An 18,806-nucleotide genomic window follows, 5' to 3' on the forward strand; every position below is an offset into this window, starting at 1 on the left:
TTCCTGTAACAGCGCGATATCTATTTTCTTTCTGCGTAAGAAATCTAAAACCTTTGAGCGCTTGTAGGGAGAGTTTAATCTTCTAACATTACATGATACAATAGTAAGATTTTCTAATTTATCTGTATTACTCATCTTCCCCTGGATCTGTTGTTGTAAGTTGGTGGTGGAGCCCTGAGTTACCCCCTTCCCACCACCCCTCACATACAACCCTTTACTTTGTAACATCTGTGAGTGTCACTTAGCAATGTCTGACACTGAACATTAACAGCCCCCCCCCTCCAGCATTAGAAAGGCAAAGCGGTTCTCATAGACAATCATATCAAAGAGACAAGAAAAGAAACCTGGTCAAACCCATTAACCCCAAGACCCCAACAGCTCTCTTGCAAGAGATTGCTGCTTTAGTAGACCGTTGCTTAGCGATGACGCCAGTGACGTCTTATCTTGCGCCCATGAACGTAAACAAGCCTAATGGAGACATAACCCAAAATGAACATGTACATCTAAAGTTACTCAGAACACTCTGCTGTTTTCAGCTTCATTCTTGATGAAGTATGACATTTGGGTGTATTGAATACAGGTGATCCCAGTTTTTCGAACGTTTGCTTTATGACATTCCGCCGTTACGAAAGACCTACATTAGTTACCTGTTTTCACTAACAGAAGGTGTTTTCACTGTTATGAAAAAAGGCAGCGCGCGCCCCCGAGCAGCCAAGCTCCTCCCCCGGAACTGCATTCTAGCCGCCATTACTTAAACACGTGCCTGTGAGCATCTGTGCTTTATGTCGATTTATTTTGTACATCCGTTAGCGAGATGAGTTCTAAGGTAACGGAAAAGCCTAAAAGAACTTGTAAGAGTGTTACACTTAGTGTAAAACTAGACATAATTAAGTGTTTTGATCATGGTGAATGAAGTAAGGACATTGTCTGCACGTTAAACTTACCTGCGTCCACCATTAGCACTGTTTATATGCAGAGAGAAAGAATCTTGAAAGCTGCCTATGTTACTGTTGGTTCTGCTCGTAGCAAAGTGGTCTCTCTTAGTCTGCATCCAATAATGGATAAAATGGAAAGTCTATTGCTTGAGTGGATTGATGGGTGTACAAAGCATGGTGTTCCATTAAGTTATCTTATACTTAGGGAGAAATCAGTCAGTTTTTTTAATAAGCTGAAACAGAAAGCACTGGACGATAGTGATGAAAGTGTTGGGCAAGTGGAATTTAAAGGTAGTCATGGTTTGATTGGTTTCTGAGGTGAGGGCAGCTTCATAGTTTAACGTTTACTGGAGAGAGTGCTTTGGCTGATACTGATGCTGCTGAAAAGTTCCTAGCAGAACTGAAGAAAGTAATTGCAGAAGGTGGTTATTTGTATAAGCAAGTGTTTAACTGTAACTGTAACGAAACTGCAATATATTGGAAAAAATTGCTGAGCAAGACATTTATTTTGATAGAAGAAAAGCAAGCTAAGGGACAGAAGGCATCGAAGGTCAGGTTTACCCTAATGCCTATTATTAACGCCACTGGTGATGCTGTCCTTAAGCCTCTACTAGTGTACCATTCAGAAAATCCAAGGGCACTTAAAGGCATTGATAGGAAAACACTTCCTGTTGTGTTCCATTCACATCCAAGTGGTTGGAATACCCAATTGCTTTTTTCTGAGTGCACGAGTGGATATGTTAGTCCTTTATTTGAAAAATATTACAAAGAAAATAACTCGATAATAGGTGTCTTGTGATTGTCGATAATTGTACTGCTCATCCACCTGGCATTACCGAGTATAGGCAGTAACATTCGTGTTGCGTTCTTACCGCTGAATACAACATCGTTGCTGCAGCCGTGTGACCAAGGCCTAATAGCCACTATTATGGCTTACTATATGCAAAATGTGATGCGTTTTATTGTAAGTACCATCGACTTTGAAGCATCTTTGCAAGAGATCTGGAAAGAGTACAATATAAAATTGGCAATCGCCAACATTGGAGATGCTCTCGATAGGCTAGCAGTCTGGATGAGAAATGGCATTCGGAGGAACCTATTCCCGAAGCAGTGAATGATTTTAAAGGCTTCGAACCATCAACAATAAATACGGCAATAGTGAGTTTGGCTAAGGGGGCTGGGCTTGTGGAAGTTGACAAAGATGATGTTGAAGAGGTTTTGGCATCCTGTGACCAAGAACTGACAGATGAAGAGCTGATGCAGTTGCAAGAGGAAAGGATAACAATCAAAACTGAATGCAGTAGCGAGTGGCCTGAAAGGAACTGAACGTGAAGCAATTGCGTGAGATTTTCTGCGATTGACAATGCTGCAATAATTGCAGAAAAATATTACTTTAATTTTGAAAGGGTATGTAGCTTTAGGACATATTTGCAGGATGGTTCAAGTGCTTACAAAGAACTGTATGATAGAAAAATGTGCGAGGCTAAGCAATCAAGCATACTGTCGTTTTTCAAGCCTTCCACATCAGCCGCAGCAGACTTTGATCTTCGATATCGAGTCAGGCAGATATAGAAGAAGGTGACTTGCCTGCCCTGATGGAAACAGATGACAGTGAGATGACACCCCAGTCTCTTCTACCTCCCACCACCCCAACCTCCGACAATTCAGCTAACACACCATCATCAGTGTGCTCGGTGTTTTCCCAATTCTGCTAAGTGAAGCTACACTGTACATACATTATTTCCACTTTATATGGGCTGTGAATTTTTGTGTATTTGGTATGATTTGCTATTTGGTTTGATTTGGCAGCTTCATAGCTTAAAGGTTACTGGAGAGAGTGCTTCTGCCAAGAGTGCAGCCGAGAGCACTTGGGTGAGATTTTTGCTACACTAGACAGTGCTGCAATGATTGCAGAAAAGTATTTCTGCTTTATATAGGCTGTGTATTTATCATATCATTCCTGCTTTTACTATATGTTACTGTTATTTTAGGTTTTATGTGTTATCTGGCATGATTTGGTAGGTTTCTGTTGGGTGTGTGATCAGTCACAAATTTTTCCCATATAAATAAATGGTAATTGCTTCTTCACTTTATGATATTCCGGCTTACGAACCGTTTCATAGGAACGCTGTACCTTTGGATAGCAGGGGAAACCTGTATCACCTTAGAAAGTAAAAGATAAAAGGTATATTCTCGGTGGACTTGTATCACCTTACCATGTTATCCTTGTACTAACAAGTTAACTGAGCCATTACCTTAAAACTCTGACCTGCAATACTCAGAAACAAACTGGCCATTTAGTTAACTAAATACAGAAGTGCTTCGAATGACTTTCAAATAAAAGAATAACCAGAAAACTTCACACCTAGGATGTTAACTTGCCCGTGCCTGTTAGATTTTGCATACAGGCTGGTCTGAGCTCTCAAGGTAATTCCATCTCCTCCTGAGAAGCGTGTGGATTTTGCCCAGGGTCATCTCCCAGCATCATGATTTCAGGGCTTCTTCATCTTCCTCTGCCAAGTTAAACAACATCTTCATGCCCTTGATACTCACTTTCAAAATCGCCGGGTATATGAGGAACGAGTTGATCCCCTTCTGTGGAAGCTTAGCATGGATCTCCTTGTATCCCTGCCGTTCCTGCATCATACCGGGGCTGTAGTCGGTGAAGAACTGCAGCTGGGTGCCATCAGGAAGAGTAGGTTTGGCTTTCCTCGTGCCCTCCAGGATAGCCTGCCGGTCGGTGTACCATAGAAGCCTAAAGACCATGGTCAGCGGTCTTGAGTTTTTGTTGGAAAAGATCCTATGTGCTCTATCGATTTCCAATGGAGTGCTGTGGGAATTCTTGAGCGCTGGAATCCAATTAGGCAGCATCTCCTGGAGGTAGCTTCTCGGATCATTGCCCTCAGTGCCTGTCGGTAAGTTGACCAGCTGCACATTGTTTCTTCTGGATCTATCCTCCAAGTCACTTAGCTTCTTCCATTATATCTTAGTCACCTCTGTGAGACAGGGATTAGTAACTTACTCATTCTTGCGCCGTAAGCTAACCTGAATGTTGTCTATTTTGTTGAAGACCGTGCTAAATTTTTTAGCATGCATGTCCAGCCGCTTGCTCCTTTAATAACCGGAGAATGTTGCCATTCTCTGCCATATGCTTCTGTATGGGGTTGAGCGCCTTTTCCATCGACTCCTTTAGCATGTGGGTTAGTGTTGTTTGCAGCAATTCCATCTCCGTTGCCATTGCTTGCTTAATTAACATAGCTATTTCCTCAGATCAATCGCTAGCTTGGTGTCATCTGCTGGAATCTTGTTTCTTGGTTGAATTTGGATCTTTTTGAGGTTATGTTTTTAGTTAGATCTTTCTCCAACTCAACCTTGTATTAAGGCCATCTATGAGCCCTAAAGAACATGAAAAAGGAGGGTTGTCTCATGCTTCACCGGAAGTTCTTCAATCTTCATTTTAAAATAAAGTTAAATATTTCTGAAAATGGATATGGATTTTTCAAACACAAAGGTAGAATAAATGTTGTCATACTTTTATTTTAGCATGGATTCCTTTAAAATGTGTGGTGTTCAGTTTGCTTTTTGTTTGTGATGGACCCTTTTCCCTGACCATAGCAATAAATGTTCATTCATAATATAGCAGAATACAACCCGTTGGGCAGCTTGTTTGCAGTTCAGCAGATTACAGAATCTGATTGCAAAATGGCTGTGTATGTGTGTATTTTCTTAAATCATACAGATGTTTGACTTGTATTGGTCCTGTATTTGGGAAGAAGGGTAATGTAGTTCCTGCAGGGAAATAGATCTTCAATCTTGTTCTGTTTGGTAACTGGTTTCTGATCAAGTATAACTTTGTTGAACTCTGAGCTTATTACAGTAATTTGTTTCATCATGTCAGATATCTGTGCAAATTGAACTAGTCAGAATTTAATAGCCATAGCATTTTCCTGCTATCCTACTTGGAAGCCAATTCCAACTGCCAACCACAATTGTCCAAAGCAGTGTTGATGAGGATCAGTTTTATGTATATAATGCTGGTCTTGTTTTGACTTGGTGGAATTAATTAATTATTATTTACTAATTAATTATTTATGGTTTGACTTGGTGGGGGTGGGACTGGACTCTCTGACGGTGGTGTCTGAAAAGAGGATGCTGTCCAATTTGCTTGGACATCCACTCCATAATGTACTGGTTAGGCACAGGAGTACATTTAGCCAGAGACTCATTCCACCGAGATGTAACAGAGCGTCATAGGAAGTCATTCCTACCTGTGGCCATCAAAATTACAACTCCTCCCTAGGAGTGTCAGACACCCTGAGCCAATAGTCTGGTCCTGGACTTATTTCCACTGGGCATGATTAACATTATTATTTATGGTTTTATATTGCTATATTTCTTCACTATTCTTGGTTGGTGTGGCTGTAACGAAACCCAATTTCCCTCGGGATCAATAAAGTATGTCTGTCTGTAAGATGAAGGCAGAATAGTTTTGGGTGACGTGTCACCTAACTTACACTATCCAGTTTATCTGTCATCCTTTAACTTGAATTCTCATTTTTGAAATCACTCCTATTTCTGTAATTTTCTCCATTCTCCTAACCATAATTTAATGGCTACAACATTGGCACCCCAGACTTCAACTCCCAAGACTTTAAGCCCTGCAGTTTGTTTCCCTTTCCATCAGTTCCCTCTTTTTTTTCCTAGATGTTACCTCTTTGACTGAGTGTTTGGTCAACTGCTCTCATGGCTCAGTTTTCAAACTTTTGTTTAACATTGTTAGTTAAGTTAAAGTCTGTCTTGAGCCTTATGGGCTCATCAGGCCAGTGCTTATGCCAGTTTCCATGGTGTGAAGTGACTGAGAGTATGAGACACCCCCCCCCCCCACCTCACCCCAGATAGGATGCCAGACCATTGCGAGGTTAGCCCCCAGCATTTTTGCCGGTACCCATTTTCAGCTGGGTGGACTGGAGCAATGTGTGGTTAAGTGCCTTGGCTGGGGCTCGAACTTCTGATCGCTAGTCCAACGCCTTAACCACTTGGCCAGGTGCCACACTTTAACATTGTTCCTGTAAGCAAAATACTCCAAGGTGCTGTATTACGCTCATGACTGAAATGACTATTTTTGTGGGCGTTGTACCACTTGCTCTTTAAAGTATTATTCTAAGTTTGCGTTACTCTTCCTGCAGTTCACTGTCTTGTGTACGTGATTTGGAAGAACACACCTCTCTCTGCTCATCAACCCAAATGTAATCTACTTTTAGAGTTAACAGTGTCTTAGCTCTATTTGTCAATTTATTGGTGGTAGTGGTGGGGAGGGGGAGAAGCTAATTTCAGTTTTGGACATCCATTGAAAAATGAAGTATTTGTAACTGTGTTGATGGCAATGATCCAGTTGCTGAAGCCCTGTTGTTAATTCATTTTCCAGGTGCTGGTGAACACAGCCTGTTGTCTTCTTATGTTAATTGGAAAACTGATCCAGTACATGGTTTTTGGAACTCTGCGGGTCAGTGAAAGACAGGTAAGGGTCAATTTTTAAGACTGGAAGGAGTAAAACTCTTTAAAATATTGCAGTTATATTTTATCTCCTATTTGCAGTGTCTTTAGAAGATTAATCTTCTGAAGCTTAGTGCTTGTGTTTATTTGTGTCAATTTGAAAGAAAGATTTTAAAAATTAGCATATTTTTTAGGGAAGTTCCCTTGCATTCTTCTAGTACTCGATTGCAATCAAAAATATCAGCTGTACTGTTCCTAAGTTACCTCACATGCATAGTTACTGAGATTAGTGATAAAGTCCTACAGTTAGTTCTTCTTGAGTTGAGGTCAGGAAGTAAGGCTCAAGCATTATATTTATACTTTTTCTATTAATCTTAAATTGTGCACTAGAATTTCTTGGAAATCTGCAGATGCTGGGAATCCAAGCAACACACACAAAATGCTGGTGGAATGCCGCAGGCCAGGTAGCATCTATAGGAAGAAGTACAGTCGATGTTTTGGGCTGAGACCCTTCGTCAGGACTAACTGAAAGAAGAGATAGTAAGAAATTTGAAAGTGGGAGGGGGAGAGCTGAAATGATAGGAGAAGACAGGAGGGGGAGGGAGGAAGCTAAAAGCTGGAAAGTTGATTGGCAAAAGGGATACAGAGCTGGAGAAGGGAGAGGATCATGGGTCGGGAAGCCTAGGGAGAAAGAAAGGGGGAAGGGAGCACCAGATGAAGATGGAGAGCAGGCAAGGAGTGATTGTGAGAGGGACAGAGAGAGAAAAAAGGGAGAGAGGGGGAAGGGGAAATTAAATAAATAAATAAATACATACATACATACATACATACATACATACATACAGGTAGTCCCGGAGTTACGAACATCCGACTTACAGACAACTTGTACTTGCGAACCGAGGAAGGAGAACACCGTCCGCCACTTTAAGTTGTTGCTGTTAACACTGTGTTGAGTGTATAACTTTGTATTTGGCTTAAATTTTTCTTAGCAAGATTGACCATGACCCTGGCCATGTTCCTGTCGGCTGGTGGCGCAGTGAGATCAGTGCTGGGCTGGAGAACGGAGTTTCCCGAGTTTGATTTAGTGACAGACCGCTCCCGTGCCGGGTTGAGGTCGATTCAGTGACTCCTGTACCATCCGTGCTGGGTTAATGTTGAACGAGCAACTCAACCTCGTAGAAAAAAACACTGCCACCTCCAGTTTAAATCCCCACTTGGAATATTGTGGAGGATCAAATACAGTACCCAAACCCAGCACAGCCCCCACTTGTCCCATTTAACCTGTCTCAGTGCGGTAGAGTTTAGGACCCGAACCCGAGGAATGCAGTGCGGTGGTCCTTAGGACCCAGCAGACCTCAGGAGCCGGCGCAGCTCAGGACCTGCCGCCCACAGTGTTTCTGTTCCATTGACGGGAACCGATTGCGATTGGAAATAATAATATCAGAATGGGAATGGTACGTGGAATTAAAATGTGTGTCCATGGATGGCTTTCTCACTCTGATGTCAATCCTTGGCCTCCTCTACTGTCAAGATGACACCACATTCAGGTTGGAGGAACACGTTGTATTCCATCTGGGTAGCCTCCAACCTGATGGCATGAACGTTGATTTCTCTAACTTCCATTAATGCTACTCCTCCTCTTCTTACCCCATCACTTATTTATTATCTATTAGTTTCCCTTTTTTTCTCTCTCTTTTTTCATTCTCTGTCCTTCTCACAATCACTCCGTGCCTGCTCTCCATCTTCCTCTGGTGCTCCCCTTGCACTTTCTTTCTCCCTTCTCCAGCTCTGTATCCCTTTTGCCAATCAACTTTACAGATCTTAGCTTCATCCCTCCCCCTCCTGTCTTGTCCCATCATTTGGGATCTCCCAGACCCTCTCCCACTTTCAAATCTCTTACTATCTTTTCTTTCAGTTAGTCCTGACGAAGGATCTCAGCCCGAAACGTCGACTGTACTTCTTCCCATAGATGCTGCCTGACCTGTTGCGTTCCACCAGCATTTTGTGTGTGTTGGAAATCTGAACATAGTTTTTCAAACTGAACTCAAGATATTTTAGTGTAACTAAAACAAGGTACAAATTCTAAGGGGAAAAAGCTTTTAAACAGGTGGTTTTGTCATTTTTTGCCAAAAAAAGCCCTGTAAGAATGTTTATGGAGGTTTAGAACCCATGCTTCTGCCCTTGCTTAGTAACTTGTATTATTTAAATTCCTGTTATTTTAGCATCCAACCTTCATCTATTCCTTTAACTGATGACTATACAACTTTCCTTTAACTCTATTCCTTTAACTGATGACTATACAACTCCTCTTCTTCTCATAGCCATCACTTTGTAAACTGTTCCTCCTTACATTGGCACACTAGTCAAATGACTTCAGATGTTGTGAAAGAAATAATTGAAGGATTGAAGGGAGCCTTTTATAGTTCTCAAGTTCAGACTGTGGATCATTCAGCTATTCTTTGCAGCATACAATGTCCAAAGCCAATTGCCAATAATTGCAGAAGTCTTTCTTAAATAGTGACATACTACAGATGTAGGATGATGTAATACTATGATTTTAATTTGCAGAGACGTTAAAATAATGGCTAATCTAGATGAGTTACAAGTTTCTATGTGGGTTTGTATTAAGAAGTTTGCTTTTAGTGATGGGGAAGAAAAGCAATTTTTATACCTGAATCTTTTTAGTTCATAGATAGTAAACATTTGTACCAAGCCTCTTGAATGAAAATAGAGCAATTCCACAGAGTGGATAAAAATTGATCTGGTGAAATTGTTGTGCAAGGGTAATATTTGGGCAGGTGCAATTTGAAAAGCTAGTTTTTCTATACAAATAGGATCTGTTTTTTAGCCACTGAAGAGGTAAGGATAGTGCTTGAGTGTTGGACACAAAGCAAAATGTAATGCAAACAGGAACTTGTGGAATTTTATACTGCTTATTATGATGTGTTAATCTGACCCAAGCAGAACCTTTTATGATGAACTTCCTGACTCTTGTTTCCTCTCTATAGCACCTGAAGGATAAATTTTGGAATTTCGTTTTCTACAAGTTTATCTTCATATTTGGTGTGCTGAATGTTCAAACTGTCGAGGAGGTGGTGATGTGGTGCCTTTGGTTTGCTGTTCTTGTCTTCCTTCACCTCATTGTCCAGCTATGTAAGGACCGCTTTGAATACGTAAGTCATGGACTTAAATTGGTAAATTTAACTTGTATATTGTACCTAAACAGGTTTGTATTGCAGATTATTTAACTTCACTTACAAACCTACAGCAAATTAAAAAGGAAAGATTATCCAGCTCAAATTTAAAATATTTTTATGAACTTGTTTATTTTCTTCCATTTACTGTTTTATAAACATGATCTGGATCAACACATTTAGACAAAACAATTGTAGTTTAATTTTAGCATAGTTTAAAAGGAAACAGCTTCAGTTAGAAACTTAAAATTACAGCTACAATTTAGCAATGTTGCAATTTCTGACAATATTTGGTGTTATCCTGGTTATAGTGGTGTTTATGCAGATCTCATCTTGTGTACTGAACAAATGAATTGTTTTACTATTATTGTAATGAAGTAATGAACTATTGTCTTGTCACCTTTACAGCTAAGTAATCCATTGCACAGTTCCACAAGATTGCCTTTTGATCCTGGTAGACTTAACATGAGCAAATACATCAGGATTTAATTTGAGCTTCAAAACACTCATAAATAAAGAACTCTGCAATAAAGATGCATTGTATAATCTCAACTGGCTTTATAGAATTAGGAAGTTGATGACAGAGTGAAGCTTCTTGTCCCTTTGTGCCCACTGGTCAACAAAGTGACATATAATTAACTTAATTTTACAGCATTTGATCTGTAGCCCTATAGTGTAGAGTCTTGAATTCACATTCACTTCATAAATTGCTGATGGCTCTGTGATTACCTTTCCAGATGTTGAATTAAAGATCTCAGTTACTCTGAGTGACTTTTATTCCGCACTCATCCTGTATGTCTCTCTGCTATCAATGAAATTAAATCTATTGAAATGAAACCTGCAGATGTCAGAAAATGAAAATAAATATTGATGTAAATAATTTGTAGATTAAGCAACATTTATGGAGGGAGAAAGTGTTTCAGGTTAACACAATATTTCATCAGAAAAATATTCCTCTTTTTACACACATACACCATGCTATTTTCAGCACTGATAGAAAAATAGTCTCAAACCATATCCTCATAGAAGTTCCTCTTTCTACGGAAGCTATATGATTTAAGTGTTTCTAGCATTATTTAATGTTTTTAGGTTTCTTTTATTTTGTGCCCCCTCCTCTTTGCCCTCAATGGGTAAAAAGCCCTTATGCTCAGTCTTGCTCCTACAATTTCTCTTTCTAACAGACATTTGTGTTTTGAAGAATCTGTGGACAAACATGCAAGGTCAATTTGTTATTCAAAATTGCACAATTTATTGCTTACATTATCTTGTGTTTTTGGATTAAATTCCATTTGTTACTTTTCAGCCTGATTGGTCATACAACTATGAAGTTGAAAGTCTGGTCAATTTGTGTATAATCTGCAAATATCTACATTTAATTCTAAAATGTTATTTCTGTGTATATCACAAAAATGCTAGTTAAATATTATTATCTGCTTTTTGCCACGGGTTTGAACCAAATTGCAACCCTCTTGGATCCTGTGCAGCTTCATATTTTAACTAGTTTACCATAGACAAATTTGTTTAAAAATCTTGCTGAAATCTGCATAGACTTCCACGAATGCACTGCATTAGTGGATCCGTTATGTTTCCTTCAAATTAATCAAAAACAACTTTCCCATGTTATGAATGCAGCAACAATGAATATGAAACTGACAGGGTTTAAAACAAATCCCAAGATTTATTAACCTCTGCTCAAAACTTAGAAAAGTAAACAAACAGTCAAACTTAGAAACTGTTCTTAACAAGTTCTCATCCAAGCACAGACTTAAAGTGATAAATTCAAAAATCCATGTGATTTATACAGTCAGTAAGGAGAGACTTCCCCGAAACAAACGATTCCTTCGAAGTAACGATGATCTGCTGATCCCATAGCTGGGAGATGCCTTGTTCACAGAAGTCATGAAGAAATAAAAGGAACTGACCTTTTGTCTGGAGGGTGGTCACTGTACAAACCTTCTTGACTTTGCAGGGGTTTAACTCAAATATGCATGCAACAATTCCTGAACAAAGTCACAAAGGTCTCTCATTTCCCCAAAACGCTGAACGACATTAACTTTATTCAATCCTTTGAACTCGGTTAACTCTGGTAATGCCTTCACTCTCTGATACTGGACTGTAAGGGAAAAATAAACATGCAACAAACAAAACTGGTGGAGTGTCTACACCTCTGACCCGGAACAACAACGTTGCATCAAGAACAAAAACGAGAACTGCATCACAGTCGCGGACCGATTTAAATACTGTTTGGGACGTGCCATCACATGACAAAATCATCCCACTCACAAGACCATCACATCATCCCACTGTCCTGTGATCAAACTGTGATCACCCATAAAATGGTTTTTCTTGACTCACTACTGAACTTGACTTTTGAAAGAATGTTTAAATTGATATAAGTAATTTGCCTACCTCTGAAATTAAAGAATTTGATCTTTTTAATTAGGATTGAAAAGGAGGTAAACTATGGCATTAATATGACAGTATTTCCATCCTCCATTAGGATTTTTGCAATGATGAGGAAAAATGAAGAGTAGCTGCAATTCATTCCTTTGCTGCTTTTAACTCCCTGGGATATGTTTCATTTGGTCCTGCTAGTTTTATCCCCTTCCAAATCCATATACTCTTCTGTCTTGTCTATATTTCATCAGCTTCCTCAACAGCTCGTTGTGCTGTTTTCCAATATTCCTCTTTTTACACACATACACCATGCCATTTTCAGCACTGATAGAATAGTCTCAAACCATATCCTTCACCTCTTTTGTTCCCTTTTATTTGTCTTTATTGTCTACTTAAAATGAAGAAAATCCGAAAACGTTCCACTTGTCTATCTTTGTGACACCTCTTTGCTTTCTTCTGTTCCTTATTAATTTTCACCTTTTGCCCCCATTCTTGACTTTTTATAGTGTTATTTCTATTTGATACACATGTAATGCCCTGGTTCATTTTTTTTACCTATATGCTGTATGTATTTCAAATTGTGCTGTTCTGTGTGAGCTGCTAGTTTTCAGCTTGCGTTTGGGTTACTGTTGAAGATAAGTGAGAGGAGAAATGTGTGCCATCCAATTAAGGGATGGTTACTCTGGGGAGGAACACTAAGGTTGGGCTTGGAGTTTTTGTTTGGGAGGAGAGGAAGAGAGAAGATGCTGGGGAGAACTGGTTGTAGCATATGGTGAGACCCATTTGTTTGAGATGGATTGTGAACGACGTTCGGAAGGTGGTGTGTGCTTTCACATTGACCGAGGGCCCAGCGTGTGACAGAGAAGTTCAAGATAAGCTCCAACTTGGGCACATTTGACTGTTTAATTATAATGGGCCCTTTTTTAAGTTATTCTTTACTAACCCTTTAGTTAAGACTCATAAATATAATTCCTTTAACTTTATGCGGTGTACTGTCATTTCGTGCCATTAATTTGTAACAGGGTAGCAAATGACACAGCATCCACACAAACCCGGGTTTGGGGTGGGATCAAGCACGCCTCAATCTTACGAGTTTGGTGGGGCCAGAGGTTGTCTTCCCTAGATTTACGCAGCCAAGGTGTTTCACAAGCTTGCCCTTTTTTGCCTTCTACCCCGTACAAACTATGCCCAGTCCGGGGGTTCCACATTTGGCAGTCCTTTTCTGTATCATTTGAATCTTTTTAAATACCTCCAAATGCTTTGAAACAACTATAACATGAAGTAACCAGTTACTGTCCAGATTTTTATTCTTCCCTTCTCAGCCAAGTAAAATTGGCTATGTATTGTTTCACTCCTGTTTTATCTGGCTGGATTTGTTTTATGAATTTTAGTAACCTGCTCCTCTACCCTTTTAAACTGGATCCCAACTAATATCTGAGTAATTAAATTCTGCCTAAAATTCATTACCTTTATATGTCACAGAAGTTTGCCTGCAAATTTGTACTTTGGATATACTTTTCCAACAATCTGATTGTATTTTCCTCCTCCCTCCAGATCAGTCCACAGAACCTCAGATGATCCTCCTGACATAATTTCTCAAAGCTTTGATGATATTGAACCAATATTACCAATCAGATTTGTATTAGCTCCCTGATAGTTTAAAACATTGTGGTTTAATTATTGAAGATATTATGAAAGCTCTGCCCTGTGATGTGAGTTGCAGGTATAGGTGTGGTATCAAATGTTCACAAATTTGTTATTTTACATTGCCATATCAGCTCTTTTGAGTTGGGATGAATTGAATGGTGACATATAAAGAACTTAAAAATACAAAACTTGGAGGAAATTGGTCTGTACTCACTGAAATTTAGAAGATTGAGGAGGGATCTCGTTGTCGGTTTCATCTTGGGTACTAGCCTCAGAAAGGCAGCGTCCATTATTAAGGACCCCCAGCACCCAGGGCATGTCTTTTTCAGATTCAGATTCAGTTTATTTGCCATTTAGAAACCACAAATGCAATGCAGTTAAAAAATGAGACAACGATCCTCCAGAATGATATCACAAAAGCATATGACAAAACAGACTACACCAGAAAATCCCCATAATGTTTGGCAATCTCTAATCCAGAGTCCAGAGAGGCTGCTGCGTATTAATAGCGCGCTACCGTCTTAGTGCGTTCCCTAGAAAGGAGCTCCAAAACCACCAGACAAAACAAGACCAAAAATTAAAGCTACAAGACCTGCACAAAACCACATAGTTACAACAGTGCAAACAATAGCATAATTAATAAAAAAACAGACCATGGGCACAGTAAAAATAGTCCAAAGATGTTAAAAGACTATAAGTTCAAAAGAAATCATCACACAGTTTCCATAAGTCCCCAGGGTCCCGACAGACTTGCCATCCCACACCAGCGGCAGAAGGGAATACCCCCGCTCTGGACTTCCACGGCACCGCCCGACTCAGACTCGCAGATGCAGCACACAATGAAAGCTCAGTCGAACCCAGCCCCGCAGACGCAGCACACACCGAAAGTGACCTGAAAGCGGACTCTGAGCCCATCGAACCTCTGAGCCGATGACCATCCCCTCCGGCACAGTTTCTCTGAGCACCATCCTCTGCCGAGCGTATTAAGACGGCCCTGCCAACGGCATTGGCAACACGACCCCGAAGACTGGGGGCCTGTTCTAACCAGCAGAGCCCTGGACCTTGCAGCAGCAGCAACGAAGAAGGTCTTCCTGGAGATTTCCCAATATTCCTCTGTGCTCCCACGTCCGTTTTCAAACGATTATGATTGCGCACGGCAACCCACTTCACAAATTTTCTCACTGTTACCATCAGGTAGGAGGTGCAGAAGCCTGAAGGCACACACTTAGTGATTCAGAAACAGCCTCTTCCCCTCTGCTATCCGATTCCTAAATGGACATTGAACCCTTGGACGCTACCTCACTTTTTTAATATATTATTTCTGTCTTTTTGCACAATTTTTAATCTATTCAATATACGTATACTGGAATTTATTTATTATTATTTTATTTTGTTTTTTTATATTATGTATTGCTTTGAACTGCTGCTGCTAAGTTAACAAATTTCACGTCACATGTCGGTATATGGAGGAATTTAAGGTGGGGGGGGTTATATGGGAGGCAGGGTTTAAGGGTCGGCACAACATTGTGGGCCGAAAGCCCTGTACTGTGCTGTACTATTCTATGTTCTATAATAAATGTGATTCTGATTCTAAAAACTACTGAATATTGAAAGACCTAGTGGATGTGGAGAGATGTTTTTATAGTGGTGGAGTCTAGGACCCAAAGGCACGGTCTCAGAATAGAAGGACTTCCCTTTAGAAAAGAGATGTGGAGGCATTTCTTTAGCCAGAGAATGGTGAATCTGGACTTTGTTGCCACAGACGGATGTGATGGCTAAGTCATTGGGTATGTTTAAAGCGGAGGTTGATAGGTTCTTGATTAGTAAGAGTGTCAAAGGTTACTGGGAGTAGGCAGTAGAATGGGATTGAGAGGGATAATAAATTAGATGCGATGGAATGGTGGGTCAGAGTCAATCAGCTGAATAGCCTAATTTTGCTCCTGTGTCTTATGGTTTTATAATCTTATGATGCTCTCATCCAAAACTGTATCTGCCATTTTAACAAGCTAACTATTCCATATTTTCTTGTGACAGAAACAGAGTTTAACAGGTTAGATTGAGATTTGCAAGTTGTGTGATGGTCTTTACAAAAAAAAACTAAGCTGGGCAAACAGATGTTTTGAATCTAACTAATGTTTTTTGTCCTTTGAATGGAATTAATTAGTAGCTCCTGATGTAATCTTATTCCTGGTGCATTTTACTTTCTTTTAATTTTTGTCTCTTTTTGCTGTACTTATTACGTTGTTCTTTCTTCGCTTCCAGTTATCTTTCTCACCAACTACTCCAATGAGTAGCCATATCAGAGTCTTGGCACTGCTGGTTTCCATGTTACTGTCCTGTTGTAGTCTGGCTGTGGTTTGTGTGCTGGTTGGATTTTCATATGGAATGCATACTCTCTCTTTCATGGCAGCTGAGGTAAGATAACTAAAATGTATGGCAGTATCTGATTATGTGATCACTTTGTATAGAAATGGATACTTTGCAATAAAAGATATTTTATAGATTTCTCTTTTTTTAAATATATCTCCCATGCTAGATTGTTAATATATAGATGCATTTTTTGGTCAGTGTTGTGCAAACAGAAAATTCATTTCAGTAATTTCCATTTTTGTACACAATTACTTGCAAGGAACTATATTATGAGATTTCTTAATTTCTTCTGTTCCAGTGTTTGGTGGTGACTGTAAGGACAGCGCACGTTATTCTGAGGTAACTACAGTGTATGACTTTCAAGGTGTTTGAAGTATTGCGAATGGCATGGTGACAGTGTTCAGTTAGCAATCCATAATGTTAAATGTTTATTGATCACCTGGCCATACAAGTTAGAATACTGTTCTTTCAATTCCAAGGTGTTCGGCACGGACTAGAAGGGCCGAGATGGCCTGTTTCCGTGCAGTAATTGTTATATGGTTATATGGTGTGTTTTTATTTTTCCCCCTTTATACTGTCACTTGTTGAGTGAGGTTGCTTATAACCAAGCTGTAGAGCTACGTTCATTCTCGTAGCGCACTAGCATTCCAAGGAGATGGTTTAATAATGAAATTACTGAAATTTGTTAAACATTTTAAGACTGCCTTCACAATTTTCCTTCTGAGCTCTGGCTGATCCTGTTTATAGGTACTTTATTCATCTCTGGGACCTGAATCATGAGGGCACTTGGGAGAGTAAAGGCACCTATGTTTATTACACTGATTTTGTCATGGAGTTGAACCTTCTCTCAGTGGATCTAATGCATCACATTCACATGCTGGTAAGTTGTATTTAACTGCACGTGACTCTCCAGACTTGGGGTAGATTGGTTAGCCAAATTGGTTTGTAGTTCAACGACATTGGGTTGCCAACAATCTTCCAAGATCCTGCTACTAAGAAAATGGTGGTGTTCTCTTTCCAATGGATGTGCTAAGCATTAGTAGTGCTCAAGATAGTTCCATTCATAATTCTAGAATTTGAATTGAACCTTAATGTTTTAGACTTGATTCCATGCCCATTCAAAACTGTGGAACTCTGCCTGGACTTTAACCATCTATTACCAAACATAAACAGGAAGCTCTCAGTGGGATATTCAGTAATTAAAGTAACAGGTCACATTTTATTTTGAAGATAAGGAGTTTTTGGAATTGAAGAATGAAGGTCATGACTCTTAAGCTCTTGATAAGAGTCCCAGAAGATACCCTGAGTTCCAGAGAAGAGTTTTTACAGCCAATACAGCAAATGAGATAATATGCAGGTCTTGCTCTATTCCTGAGAACTGAACATAGCCCAAGCAATTGTCACATTGGGGATATACTGTATGACTATGCTAAAATAGAAATATATGTCAATCAATGGTAGTGTTTAGTTAAAACTAGGGAACTAGTTAAGTAGGGTTTTTAACTCAACCATTCTGATTTCTTTGCAAGATGGAACGAATCAAGTTCTCAATGTGAGAAGGTGCCCGCAGCATAGCAAATCTATCCCGTTAGTCTTAACAATTGTTCGTACGTGTGGAGCGTCCGTATGGTGACATTTGTAACCTGAGTAATGGCCTGCAGTAGTATTCTTATTTTTTCACCATGATTGAAAAAATATCAGAAAAGTAGAACATCTGATCACAATGAAATCATCATAGGAAGTATTGTTTTATCAATATACTGTATAATGCATATTAAAAGGGAAATCCTCCAGCCACACAAGCAATGGCAGATCACCCATATCATCCACAGTAAGTATCTTTACTTCAGTCAAACAATGTTCCAATCTTCCAGCATCAAAATAGTTTGCACAAACTTTATAATTATGATTCATATTCTGCATGGAGGTCGGTGATCAGTGGTGTTTCACAGGGATCTATTCTGGGACCCCTCCTCTTTGTGATTTTTATAAATGACCTGGATGAAGAAGTCGAAAGGTAGATTAGTAAGTTTGCTGATGACATGAGGTTGGGGGTGGTGTGGATAGTCTGGAGGGTTGTCAGAGGTTACAACGGGACATTGATAGGATGCAGAACTGAGCTGAGAAGTGGCAGATGGACTTCAACCTAGATAAGTGTGAAGTGGTTCATTTTGGGAGGTCCAATTTGAAGACAATGAAATGTAAATGGTAAGACTCTTGGCAGTGTGGAGGATCTGAGAGATCTTGGGGTCCATGTACACTCAAAGCTGCTGTGCAGATTGACAGTGTTGTTAAGAAAGCGTATGGTGTGTTGGCATTCATCAACTGTGAAATTGAGTTCAAGAGCCGTGAGGTAATGTTACAGCTATATAAGACCTTGGTCAGACCCCACTTCAAGTACTGTGTTCAGTTCTGGTTACTTTACTACAGGAAGAATGTGGATACTATAGTGAGAGTGTAGAGGGGATTTTACAAGGATGTTGTCTGGTTTGGAGGGTGTACCTTATGAGAAGAGGTTGAGTATACTTGGCCTTTTCTCCTTAGAGTGACGGAGGATGAAAGGTAACCTGATCGAGGTATATAAGATGGTGAGGGGCATTGATGGTGTGGATAGCCAGAGACTTTTTCCCAGAGCTGAAATGGCTAACACGAGGGGGCATAGTTTTAAGGTGCTTGGAAATAGGTATCGAGGGGATGTCAGGGATAAGTTTTTCACACAGTGGTGGGCACGTGGAATGCATTGCCAGTGGCGGTGGTGGAAGTGGATACA

The 18,806-nt window shown here is 39.9% G+C and overlaps 1 protein-coding gene across 2 annotated transcripts in view; it reads left to right on the forward strand.

The window, feature by feature from the left end:
• Positions 1 to 18,806, forward strand: part of amfra (autocrine motility factor receptor a) — a 56,970-nt gene that overhangs the window by 19,135 nt on the left and 19,029 nt on the right. For both annotated transcript variants that reach the window (XM_059992553.1, XM_059992552.1), the window contains exons 2-6: positions 6,361 to 6,453; positions 9,437 to 9,601; positions 15,929 to 16,081; positions 16,335 to 16,375; positions 16,784 to 16,916. In XM_059992553.1, coding sequence (XP_059848536.1) covers positions 6,361 to 6,453; positions 9,437 to 9,601; positions 15,929 to 16,081; positions 16,335 to 16,375; positions 16,784 to 16,916 — 585 coding nt within the window. The remainder of the gene's footprint in view (positions 1 to 6,360; positions 6,454 to 9,436; positions 9,602 to 15,928; positions 16,082 to 16,334; positions 16,376 to 16,783; positions 16,917 to 18,806) is intronic.

This window comes from Hypanus sabinus, chromosome 17, assembly GCF_030144855.1.
Source record: "Hypanus sabinus isolate sHypSab1 chromosome 17, sHypSab1.hap1, whole genome shotgun sequence".
NCBI lineage: Eukaryota > Metazoa > Chordata > Chondrichthyes > Myliobatiformes > Dasyatidae > Hypanus > Hypanus sabinus.